The sequence below is a fragment of the Ictidomys tridecemlineatus genome, chromosome 11 (genome assembly GCF_052094955.1).
Source record: "Ictidomys tridecemlineatus isolate mIctTri1 chromosome 11, mIctTri1.hap1, whole genome shotgun sequence".
In the NCBI taxonomy this organism is placed as follows: domain Eukaryota; kingdom Metazoa; phylum Chordata; class Mammalia; order Rodentia; family Sciuridae; genus Ictidomys; species Ictidomys tridecemlineatus.
The window spans coordinates 68,226,463-68,239,291 of record NC_135487.1 but is presented as its reverse complement, the minus strand read 5'-3'; the positions used below and the strand labels follow the sequence as shown (position 1 = coordinate 68,239,291).

Genomic DNA, 12,829 nt, shown 5'->3' with positions numbered 1-12,829 from the left:
AATAAAAATCTGTCTATAAGGGTCAGAATTCATAACGTAAGTTATTTGAGAGCGTAGATGAAATATCTACTCTGTTATTCTTAGTACATATTAATTTCAGCTGGAAACAGAAAAATGTGAACATTTCAGAGTAATCTTAGTAAAGTAGTATGTAGTATCAAAAAATTTTCATGATCTTTTAATAATCAATTTGATAGAAGAATAAAAATTGGAAGGCATAATATAGCATACCCAGTGTATAAAATATGCAAGAGCTATAGAGGTATGAAGGCCCCCATCTAGATTTCAAAGAATATATTGAGCCGCCTGGGAGCCACCACAGAGTTTCTATGGCAGAAACCTGCATAGGGAAGAAGCCACCACAGAGCTTCAACCTAATACATCTGTGGGAGTGGGACATGTGCTGGGATCACAAAATAGTTGGGCCACTGGCAGCATGCCACTCAAGCATCTATGCATTTCCAACCTGGGAGAGCAGCCATGTGGGCTGAGCTCTGCCAAGCTGTGGGGCCAGAGCTGCCTAGGACTTTGGGAGCCCATCCCCTACCCCAGTGTGTCCGGGAGACTGTGCATGGAGTGAAAGACAATTCTGGTGTTTCAAGATTTAATGTTTTGGATTTGCTTGAGGTTGATCCCCCCTTCCATATATCCTATTTCTCCTTTTTCGAACAGGAATGTCTACCCTATGCCTGTCTTGCCAAAGTATCTTAGAGGCTTAAAGTTAGAAGGAGTTCATCTTGAGTTTCAGATAAGACTTTGGACTTTGAAGTTGGGACTAGTTAACACTTTAGGACTATAAGGATGGAATTAATTTTTTTTTCATTGTGAGAAGAATGTGAATTTGGGATGAGGTCAAAAGTGAAAAGTTATGGGCTGAGTGTATTCTGCCCAAAATTTAGGTATTAGGAGATTGGGCCCAGTGGGAAGTCTGGTTCATGGGAATGGAGCCCTCATGCATGGATTAGAACCTTTCTCATGGGAATGGCCTAGCAGCCATAGGAGTTTGGTCCCTTTTTTCTTTTGCACATGTGCCTACTTATCCTGGTTTCTGCCATGTGTTGAAGCAGCACAAGGCCCTTACCAGTAGCTGAGCAGATGCTCTTCCAGAAGATAGAATCAGAGAGATTATTTCCTAACTCACTCTATGAGACCAGAATTATCCTAATGCCAAAAGCAGACAAAGATATTATATGAAAACAACAGACAAACATCTCTCATGAAATAAGAGATTAAAAAATCCTCAACAAAAATATTAGCAAAATCCAACAATATGTATAAAGAATTATATATTACACTAAGAGGAATTTATTCCAGGTATGTAAGGCTGATTCAACATTCAAAGATAAGTTAATGTAACCCATCATATTAATAGACTAAAGGAGAACATTCACATGATCACATCAGTACATGCAGAAAAACCATTTGACCAAATCCAACACACATTCATAATAAAAACTCTCAATAAGCAAGGAATACAGGGGAATTTCCTTAAACTTGATAAAAAAAATGTCTGTGGAAAAAAACCTACAGTTAACATCATATTTATCAGTAAGAAACTTAAGAAGCTGTCCTGCTAAAATCAAGAACAAGGCAAGGATGTTCCCTCCCACACTCACTTTCAACTTTACACTGGAAGTCCTGGATGATGCAATAAAGTGAGAAAATAAAATTAAAGGTATACAGATTAGGAAGAAAGGAGTAAAATTGTCTTTGCAGAAGAAAACCTGAAAGAATTTTTTAAAAACTTCATGGAACTAATAAATAAGAATAACAAAGTTGTAGGACACCAGGTTAATATGCAAAAGGCAGCCATTTTCCTATGCATCAGTAATGAATAATTAGAATTTGAAATTGAAACACAATACCACTTATGTTAGTACTCCTCAAAATAAAATATTTGGATATAAATCTAATAGAATATGCACACAACATATATGAAGAAAACTAAAAAACTTCTATGAAAGAACTAAACAAGTGGGGAGATATTCCATTTCTGAATAAGAAAGCTCAAATTGTTGAAATGTCAGTTTTTCTCAACTTGATATGTAGACTCAACACAATCCCAATTAAAAACCAAGCAAATTATTTTGTGGATATAAACAGAATGATTCTAAAGTTTATAGGGACTGGCAAAAGACCAGAATAGCTAATGCAATATCAAACCAGAAGAATAAAATTGCAAAACTAATATTACCTAATGCCAAGATTTACCATAAAATTGCAGGAATTAAGATAGCATAGTTTACTGGTGAAAGAATAGACAAATAGGTCAATATAACAGAACAAAGAGCCCAGAAACAGATTCAACATAAATAAAGTCAACTGATCTTTGACAAAAGAGCAAAGACTATTTTTTTAACAAATGGTGCTAAAATGACCGGCCATCTACATGCAAAAACAAGAATCTAGAGACAACTCTCATATTATCACAAAAATTAACTCAAAATGGATCATAGACATAAATGTAATATGCAAAAGTATAAAACTCTTGGGTGAAAACATATGAGAAAATATATATGAACTTTGGCTTGGCAGTGACTTTTAAAATACAGCATCAAAGGCATAATCCAAGAGAGAAATAATTGATAAAGAGAAGACAAGCTAAAGATGGGAGAAAATATTTGTAAAATACATATCTGATAAAGAACTGTCATCCAATATATATATATATATATATATATATATATATATATATATATATATTTTTTTTTTTTTTTTTTTGGTGATGCTGGGGATTGAACCCAGGGCCTTCTGCATGCCAGGAAAGCACTCTACCAACTGAGCTATATCCCCAGCCCTCTGTCATCCAAAATATACAAAGCACCCTTAAAATTCAACAATAAGAAAACAAACAAAAAAACCCAAAAACCATTAAAAATTGGGCAAAACCTGAATAGACATCTTATTAAAGAAGACATGTAGATGACAAATTAAACACAGGAAAGATGCCTAACAGCATATACCATCAGGGAATTGCAAATTAAAACAATTACTGCACATCTATCAAAGTGGTCAAAATCCAAACGTTGAAAATTATAAATGCTGGTGAGGATGTGGAACAACAGGAATTCTTGTTCATTACTGATGTGAATCCAAACGGTACAGTCAGTTTGGAAGACAGGCAGTTTCTTACAAAAATATACTCTTCATGTATGTAATCAAGCAATTGTATTTGTTGGTATTTGCCCAAACAGTTTAAAAACATGCCCACACAATACGGTATATCCACTCAAAGGAATATTGTTCAGTGCTGAAGAAAAATGAGCTATCGGGTCATAAAAAGAAGTGGAAGAAGTTAAAATGTATACTATGAAATAAAAGAAGCCAATCTGAAAATGCTACATATTCTGATTCCAACTTGTGATATTCTGGAAAGGGAAAGACTATGGAGATAGTAAAAAGATCAATGATTCTGAAGGATTATGGGGAAGAGAGAGATGAATAGATGGACCATAGGGATTATTAGGCCAGTGTTTTAGTTCAGTGCCCCATAGACTTTGTAGCTTAAAGAACATAAATTTATGTCTTAAACTTTTGGAAGCTGGAAAGTCTAAGATCAAGATGCTAGCAGATCTGGTCTCTGGTGAGAGCATTCTTCTGATATGCAGTTCAATGACTGTTGCAAATGTACTACTCTGGAGTAGGATGTTGATCCTGGGGGAGCTAGGGGGCATATGGGAATGCTTTGCACTTTCTGCTCAATTTTCTTGGGAACTAAATATGCTCTAAGAAACAAAATCTATTTTAAAAAAATTAAAATAAGAATACTATTTCATGACAGTTGGAACAACCAGTCACTAGTTTAAATATTGTCTATGATTGTCTTTACCCTACAGCAACAATGTTGAGCAGTAATTGCAACAGATAGTACAATCCACAAAGCTACTTACAGGTAGCACTAACTTTTTTTTTGTTAATTTTTTTTAAGTTGTCAATGGACCTTTATTTTATTTATTTATATGTGGTGCTTAGAATTGAACCCAGTTCCTCATACATGCCAGGTGAGTGCTTTACCACTGAACCACAACTCCAGCCCCCAGGTAGCACTATCTTACCTTTAAGGATTGCCAAACCCTGGTTTATAAGATAGTTTGCTGCAAACCAGCTTATTTTATAGAATAATTGAGCTGTCTTTATATCTCCCACTATATACAAATATGTATCTCCCATGATGTACATACTATGCACAAGGTACAATGGAATTTGATATGAAGGGTAAAAACTAAAATATTAATAGAAAAAGCATAAGAATATTTTTTACTTAAGGGTAAAGAATTCTTACAGAAGATTTTTAAAAAACCACAGATAATAAGAATTAACATATTAGTGGGCTGTGGCTGTGGCTTAGCGGTAGCACACTTGCCTGGCATGTGTGAGGCACTGGGTTTGATTCTCAGCACTGCATGTAAATAAATAAAATAAAGGTCTATCAACAACTAAAACAAATTAAAAAAAAAGAATTTGATTTCCTAACATCAAAAGTAATAACTTTCATCCATGGAGGACAAAGTTAAGATAGAAGACATTGTAAATAAGATATTTGCAATATTTAAAAGTGGCAAGATATTAATATTAGAATGAATATACAAAACAGAACACTGATGTTTGAAAGAAACAATGCATAGCACAAAACAGTCTCTTACTGCCCAACGAAAAAAGAGCCAGGATCTTTTCCATAAACGAGTAATGTATTGAGCATGAAAATATAATACTTACTGGGAACTAAATTCACTTATTGAAAATGGCAGGATTCGGTGCCTAGAAATCATAATTCACATCTCTTGTTATGCATGATATTCAAACCCTCAAGCCATCTCACTCCAAGTATTTTCCATTATCACTCTCCTTTTCTCTTCTTCATCCCTAATTTCCTCACACATTCAGTTAAATATTTCCTAAAGCCTTGCCACTTAAAGAATGGTGCATGGATGAGCACCAGCAACAGCATCTTGTTAGAAGCGAAGGGTGTCAGGCCCCACTGAAGCAGTTACCTTAATAAGATTCCCCTGGAATCTTATTAGAGATAAGAGACCCATGGATCTTCTGAAAATTTTTCTCTCTACAGGATTCTATGAGAATTTGCATATTGTCTTTTTTTCTTTTCTTTTTTGTGGGGGGGAGTATTGGGGATTGAACTCAGGGGTACTCAACCACTGAGCTACATCCCCAGCCTATTTTGTATTTCATTTAGAGACAGGGTCTCACTGAGTTGCTTAGTGCCTCAGTATTTCTGAGGCTGGTTTGAACTCTTCTTCTTAAAAAAAAAAAATTATATATATATAGTTTTAGGTGGACACAATATCTTCATTTTATTTTTATGTGAGTATCAAACTGAGTGTGCCTCATGCATGCTAGGTGATCACTCTACCACTGAGCCACAACCCCAGCCCTAAACTCCTCTTGATCCTCCTGCCTCAGCCTCCCAAGCTGCTGGGATTATAGGCTTGTGCCACAAGCCTGCCGACTGTTTATTTTTAAAATGATACATTTATACTTCTTCGTAATACATGCATCATCAGTTACATATATTGAGGTAAATGTATCTCTTTTCCACTTTGTGAAACTGTTACAGCAATTCAGTTAGATCAAGAAAACTACTGAAGGGCAGCAATTGTTTTAATCTTATTTCTAATGTAGTCTTGGGGTTAAAGTAAAGATTTTGGAGATTCAGAGACCTGAACGGAAATCTTGGACCTGCTACTTACTCAGTGAGTGACTTCCGGAAAGTGACAAGCCTCTCTGAACCCATTTCCTCACTTCAAAAAGGAGATGATGGCCTATCGAATGCTCAGCACTTGGTGAGCTACAATATGTAAATCAACCTAACTAGTATGCACTCAGGGTTACTTTTGGGCCCTTTGAAGCACAGAACCTCTGCACATTGCAGAGCTTAATAAATGCAATGCATTTTGAAGCTGTTGGGATGCTCCTCTGCATGGCAATTTGTCTTTGAGTTTAAAATGCTTTAAACATTTTTTTAGTTAAAAAAAAGCTCATAAATGGTATACAATTTCTTATTATATGCCTCAAACACTCTCCAGTTATGCCACACAGTCTGCCTCCTTTACAAGTCTACATCCTTTCCTGAAAAATAGCGCTGGGACATTTTCTTCTAAAAAGGAAGCTAAGCACAACATTGTTCTATCCACCTGTGGGGACTGTGATTGCATGCATATTCTTCCAAGCTCTCTGTAACCAATGGGCACTTCTGATGGTGTGGTCCTAGGGCGAGTCTGAAATAAGGCTTTTTTTTTTTTTTTTTGTCTAACAGCCTTTGAAAGTGACTTTAAAATTTGCAAGCTTTTATATACGTCGTTGTGTTTAGCTGTTTCTGTTTCAACCTAACTGTACTTTTAAAAATTGGTTTTATTTTTTAAATACACGACAGCAGAATGCATCACAATTCTTATTACACATATAGAACAATTTTTCATATCTCTGTATATAAAGTATGTTCACACCAATTCATGTCTTCATGCATGTACTGTATTTTTAATATGCCGAGACTTTCAACAGAATATTCTTTGCTTAAACCCGAGACCTTTAATACACTTGCCCCTCCAAATAGCCCAGAACTCGCTGGGCGTGCACCCCTGTAACCCCAGAGACTGAGGCAGGAGGATCATTAGTTCAAAGCCAGCCTCCGGAAATTAGTGAGGCACTAAGCAACTCAGCGAGATCCCGTCTCTAAATCAAATATTTTAAAAAGACTGGGGATGTGGCTCAGGCTTTTGCTGCTGTTGCTGCTACCTGTTAAAGACAGGGAGAGGACTCCTCAGAGAAGAAGCTTTTGGCCTTTGCATCCAAACTGTCAAGTCAACCTCACCTTCCGTTGAGCAACACAGTCATTGGGCAAGTGCCCACAACCTTCTTCTCTAAGATTCACGAATGGCAACCAATCGTTTCCCACAGGCGTCTTATTTTCGTGCAACAAGAAGGAAGAGCAGTGGCGACTGCGGTCAGGTGCCTTGACTTGGGGAATCCCGCTGCACAGGCAGTGCGGATGTGCGCCCTTTCTGAATCACGCGGACACTCGCTCTGGCTGTCCCACACAAGCTAAGGTCGTTTTACGTTGCTTTTTCCTGTGCATCCGTCGCATCTCAGAAACATGACCTTGTCACGGAGATTTCTGGCTATTTCTTTTTTTCTCCAGAATAAAGACATTCCGGAACGAATGAACTTGTCGGTTCTATGAGAAGTCCTAGAGGTTCAGGACGGTTGCTTTCTCATCCCGGTGAACACAGTACAGCACCATCACTCGGCGCGGGGCTCAGCGAGTGTTTCCGGACGCATCAAAATCAAAATGACCAACGAAACAGACAAATGAAAGGAGGTAGAAAACGAGAAGTGAACGCCTCCAAGAGTAAAGGAAAGAGGAGAAATCAGGAAGGGGATGAAAGGCAGGAACCACGGAGGGCAGGGCGTGCCCGGAGGCGGGGTGGAGGGCGCGTGGGCCGCTTCGCAACAGCACTCCGGGGGCCGAGTTTCCTTTATAAAGGCTTCTGACCAGTCTTGCCCCCGGGGGAGACACCCCGGACGGCGGAGGTTGGGGACAAGCCGCATTGCTGGGTTCCAGGGACCTAGGCAGGTGCAGCCTTCCCACACAGCGCGCGTTCTCTTCCTGTGCCTTTGGCCCGCGCGATGCCTCGAGGAGGGGAGTCACTGGACCTGACGGTGTGGGACCGCGCCTCGGGCCTGTCCAGGGGGCCGCGCCACAGGTCAGTACCCCTGGAGCATGCCGCAGTTCTCCCACCCTCTATTCCCGTCCCTCTTCGGGCCCTGGCTGCCTCCTCCCGGGCTGATCCTTCCTTGGGTCTTCTCGCGCCTGCACCTGGGCTCTATACTCCTGCTGCCTCCCGCCCCCCCCCCCCCCCGGAGCTCGGGAGCTCGGAGAAACCGGCTAGCTGATGGGTAGAGAAAGTCCTCCAGCACATCACGCTGAGAAGCTCTGAGCAGCAAGCAGTTCCCCGGCTCGCTCGGCTCAGGCGGGAGGCGAGGGGCGTAGGTTGTGACTTGGGGCGGAGCGGGAGCGCCTGGCCACGCGCCGCGACTGCCGGGCGCAGACAGTGCCGCCTTTCAGCCGAGCGAGCAGTGTCCGCCGCACCGGTGACCGGCCGCGCCTACTTTCTGTGGCACCGGGAAGCTGGCTGGAAGGTAAGAAAAGTTGGGACCCCAACTTCGGGGGGCTAGATCCCCGCAAGGCCGGAATGGGTGTTCTTTGAACGATTTTTCCTGCTGCTCCCAATCCCCAGAGCCCTGGAAAGTTGTAAGGGTGGAGGCAGGGCCGGGTAGCCTTATCGTTTCCTCCGGGCAAGGGACCAAGAGGGAAGAAAGATCGTGTGCTTTCAGGTTAACTGTCAGGTGAGGTGGCTGGGCTGAATCTTTCAGAATACCAGACACTGGAGAAATTCTCCCAGGGGCAATGGCTTTACTATTCTAGGTTAGAACTTTCTTGCCACCGTGGGCATGCTTACAAGTTGGTTAAATAAGGCTGGGCTTTGCTGTCCGGAACAAACAGGCCTTTTCTCAGGTGGGAGGTTTAAAGTGTGATTAACCCGCTTCTCAGCCTTTATGAAAAGGCCTACAGTCTAGCCAGATGGCGCTGCCAAGGGGCCCCTCCTCCGTGGTCAAAGCTCCAAGCTCCAAGCTCATTTGAGCAGAAGTGGGAGTACAAGGGGCCTTGGCTCCCCTGCTCTGAAAACAAATCCAGTGGTGAACTGTTAAACTTTCCTGAAGTAGTGTTGAAACTTTTCTCCCTCTCCCGCATGGTGCTGTCAAGGTTATAAATGGACTTAGAGCTGGCAAGGAAAGTCAGAGTCCAAGAGGGGAATTTACCTCCTCTCCATGCCGTCCAGATTAACTAATTTCCAGCTAGTATGGCTTATACTTTTTAAAGACATTTTAAAGACTAAGTTTGCATTAGAAAACATAATGTTAGTGCAACTTTATTGACAACTGGATACTTTTGTCACACCAAAATGGCATGTGTCATGTGATTCATAAACTCTCTTAATGCTGAGGTGTCTATTTTTAATAGTCCAGATGGGCTGAAGTAATACACTACTTCCATCTGCCTTACCCCTAAATATACCATCCTAAAAGGAAGAAGCAAGTGGACTCTGGATTTATTTACCTTCTTCTGCTTGGGCTGGAGACTGGACTTGTGTTCGCAGTGGGTGTGGTGTATCATCACTATTTTTATCTTGACTACACTATTTTTCTCAGCACATTTCCTTCAGGGTTTATATAGCTTTTTACATATCCTGTATCTTTAGAAGCAGCACCCACTGTTAGAATAAAGGGTACATATTTGGGTTTGCATATAAATAGTCTTTGAAAGCTTTAAGATTTGAAATCTACTGTATATAGATGTCTGGTTGTTCAGTACTAGTGGAAAACAGAAGAATATGTGACATTATAAATTGAGACTGGAAGAAAAGGTTAATAAGAGAGATGTGGGAGAGGTTTTCTGTAGTTATCAGAAGGCAAATTCTGATATTTTATGTAGAAATGACTCAATACATAATTCTCCCCAAAAGTGGGATGTGGACTTCAGAGCCAAGAACTGCTCACTATCTCTGTGATGCACTAACCAGGCAGCACAAGTTTTGGGCTTCTGGCAGTATTTTTTCCCCCTGTCAAGTCAGAGCCTCTTGAGATTTTAGCATATTTCTTTAAATCTTTTTTTTTTTGGTGGTGTTAGGGATTGAACCCAGGGTCTTGTGCATGCAAGGCAAGCACTCTTTATACCTTAAGAGGAGTGGTTACAACAAATATTCCCTGGACCCTTCTCCTATAACAAACCTTTAGCAGATTCTGGGACCAGGTCCCTTTAAAAACAGGCAGTTTCCATGCTATCTCTGATCATTCTAAACAGAGGCCTTTATGATAATGCCAGTTTGATTTAACTTCCATACTGAAAAATTGCTCCGTCCTGATTAAGAGTTTGAGGTAGTTGCATTCTTTTTTCCCAAGGAGGAGACTACAAAAAGTGTCTTTTTTAAAAAACAATAATTTAGCAAATCAAAGGTTTGCATATAAATAGTCTTTGAAATATTTAAGGATTGAAATCTACTGTAGATAGATGTCTGGTTGTACAGTATTATTGGAAAACAGAAGAATATGTGCCATAATAAGTTGAGAATGGAAGAAAAGTTCAGTAAGAGAGATGTGGGAGAGGTTGTTTTTTTTGCCTCCCCACCACCAACTTACTTCCTAATGAAACAAGTAAGAAGAATTGGTGGACAAATTTTGAACAGAATGATAAAGAATAGGGAACTGAAAGTCAGAGATGGTCATATTCACAAGCTAATCTCTTTGTTTAATCACTCCTCCGTTAGTGAAGTGAAACCCAGATTAAGAATAGTTTTACAATTTAGAGAAGAAAAAAAAAGGTGGTTTTGTGTGTCTGTAGTTTTCAGACTTAAAACAGTGGCTGAAGAAAGTCTCGTTGGCCGCTAAACTAAAAGTGGATGCTTCCCTGCAGAGAGACTGTTCTCTTTGGCTGAGGCCTAGAGTCTGAGATCCACGTGTCATTTCCGAAGGACTCAGTGGCTAGAGAGTTCTAATGCTACTGATAAGGGCTCATAGAGAGATGTAATTTTATTTCCAGATTTTTATTTATTTATTTATTTATATCAGAATTGGAACACGTTATTTAGTATCCAATGTTTCAAGCCATTTTTTTTTTTTTTTTTTTTTTGCTTGTTTGTTTGCTTTGGCAACCATCTGGGTTTTTTCTTCCCATTTTTTTTCTCTCAGCTCACTTCTGTCTGAGCTGCTGACTTCTGTCATCTCTTTCCAGCTTGGGCCTCAGCCTCCTTCTCCCTGATATAGAAGAGACTGCTTTAGGGTCACATTGTGCATTTGCCTTTCCCCTCAGTCAGATGAGCTGCTTCCTTTATTCTGCTTTGAAAGTTAAATATTTTTTTTTCTCCCCTTGAATACATCTTGGCAGTTTCAGCCTTAAAACATCTGCCAGGCAATAATTGGTAACTTGTGAGGCTGGAGATTCTGGCAAATTGACCTTAGTGTAATAATTCTAAAAGTCTCACAGTTCAAATGGTGGGCATTGAAAAAAAAATCGTATCACCTATTCCAGCTAGAGGGATCTAAAGATGGGGCAAATCTAGGTACTACCATGACACTGAAGTGGGCTTGTGCAAAAATGTGTGAACTCCATTCCTTGAGGGGAAAAGTGTTATTTATTTATAACTTATTTTACTTTGAGAGAGCCATCAGCCATACCTATCAGGTTCTTAATAAAGATGTGAGAGAAAGGAAAATATTGGGGTTAGGAAATGCCATAATTTCAGCTGTATTTCACAGCTTTAACTGCATTTGGAACCCTGTTTAATAAGAAGCTGCAAAATGGAGCTTCCTTTGTACTTATCTCTGCCCCAGAGAGATGATTCTTCATTACATTTTCAAAAGGAGTGTGGCTTGTTAAGAATAAGCACTTTTAAGACATACAGCTCTAGTTCTCCTTTCTTGGAAGTCTGAGGCAACAAAGTGGTTGGAGACAGAGAGGGGACAGGGTGTTATAGGAACCTTGTGGCATGGTTGTCTTTAGGGAAATTCCTGGAAGATTAACATGTTCATTTTTTATGGGTGGCTCTACTGGAAAATGAAAAGTCCCTTTGGTTTATCTTCAGGGAACTTCTTAGGATATGAATGATTGCATTATTTTTGTTCTGAGAGAGATGCTGAGAAAGTAACCAAAGTTGACTTCTTTGTCTCCCCACCACCAACTCAACTCCCTTCAGTTGGGGCCTAACTGCTCCAGACCCTTAATTGATTGGACATTATTTTCCTTTCATTCTAGAAAACCATGAGGAAATTAGTTAATAGTATAAAAATTGGAGTGAAAAAGTCACGTTGAAGTCATTAGGATTGTCCCGGAATCTTCCATCCGCAGCCCTGCCCCTGGCACTCTGCCTGGCTGATGGGGCCAAGACCCCTGAATGTTAGTCTCTATACTTATCTGCCTCCCTCTCCATCCCCCACCACCACACAAACTAAGGGCAAGGAAATATCTGATTGCCTGACACATATTAGGCTCTCTCTTTTTTTTTTTTTTTTGGATTTGATCCCTTTATTAGGACATCATTTTAAATGAGAGCATAATATTTTATTCTGTGGATGTACTCACATTAAAAGGAAAAATTCTATCACCATCTATTACTGATCTTTTCAGCATAATGGCTACATATATTTTTTTTTATTTTTATTTTTTATTGGTTGTTCACAACATTACAAAGCTCTTGACATATCATATTTCATACATTAGATTGAAGTGGGTTATGAACTCCCAATTTTACCCCAAATTAGGCTCTCTCTTTTTGAAATAGCTTGACCCAAAATGAAAACTCAAGGATTCTCATGTTAATGACTATATGAAGAAAATGAAAAACTTGATGAAGAAAATTAATATCACCTATAATATACTTCACGGAGGCTACCAGGTTTGACTTTTGCTTTTGTTTTCTGGTTTTTACACTTCTAGACATTTTGAAATGTCTACATATAGACATTTAAAAAAAAATGGAATCCCACAGTATTTATTTTCTAACTTTAAAAAAATCAGTCATAGACATTTTCAAGTCAGTGCACAGTTATGAAGAGGGCTGCAGTCAGTATTTTTTGTAACTATCCTTTTAACCAGTTATTTTAAAGTTTGAAGTATAGATCCACAGGAGTTTGATTCTTAGACCACAGAAACTCTTATAGAATACTGCCCAAGGGCCCTTCAAAATTTACATATCTTTTTTTTACTCCACTCTTGATAAATAAAAATTAAGAGGTTTTTTCACCAATCAGATTGTTAATG

The 12,829-nt window shown here is 39.5% G+C and overlaps 1 protein-coding gene across 4 annotated transcripts in view; it reads left to right on the top strand.

Annotated features, from left to right (window-relative positions):
• The first annotated feature begins 7,458 nt into the window (after positions 1-7,458).
• Positions 7,459-12,829, top strand: part of Mcoln2 (mucolipin TRP cation channel 2) — a 62,031-nt gene continuing 56,660 nt past the window's right edge. Inside the window, exon 1 of one of the 4 annotated variants that reach the window (XM_078026624.1) lies at positions 7,459-7,718. In XM_078026624.1, the coding sequence (XP_077882750.1) occupies positions 7,642-7,718 (77 nt within the window). In that variant the 5' untranslated portion in view covers positions 7,459-7,641. Of the gene's footprint in view, positions 7,719-7,998; positions 8,155-12,829 lie in introns of those variants that run through there. The other 3 variants (XR_013427874.1, XM_078026625.1, XR_013427875.1) reach the window with 3 other exon arrangements.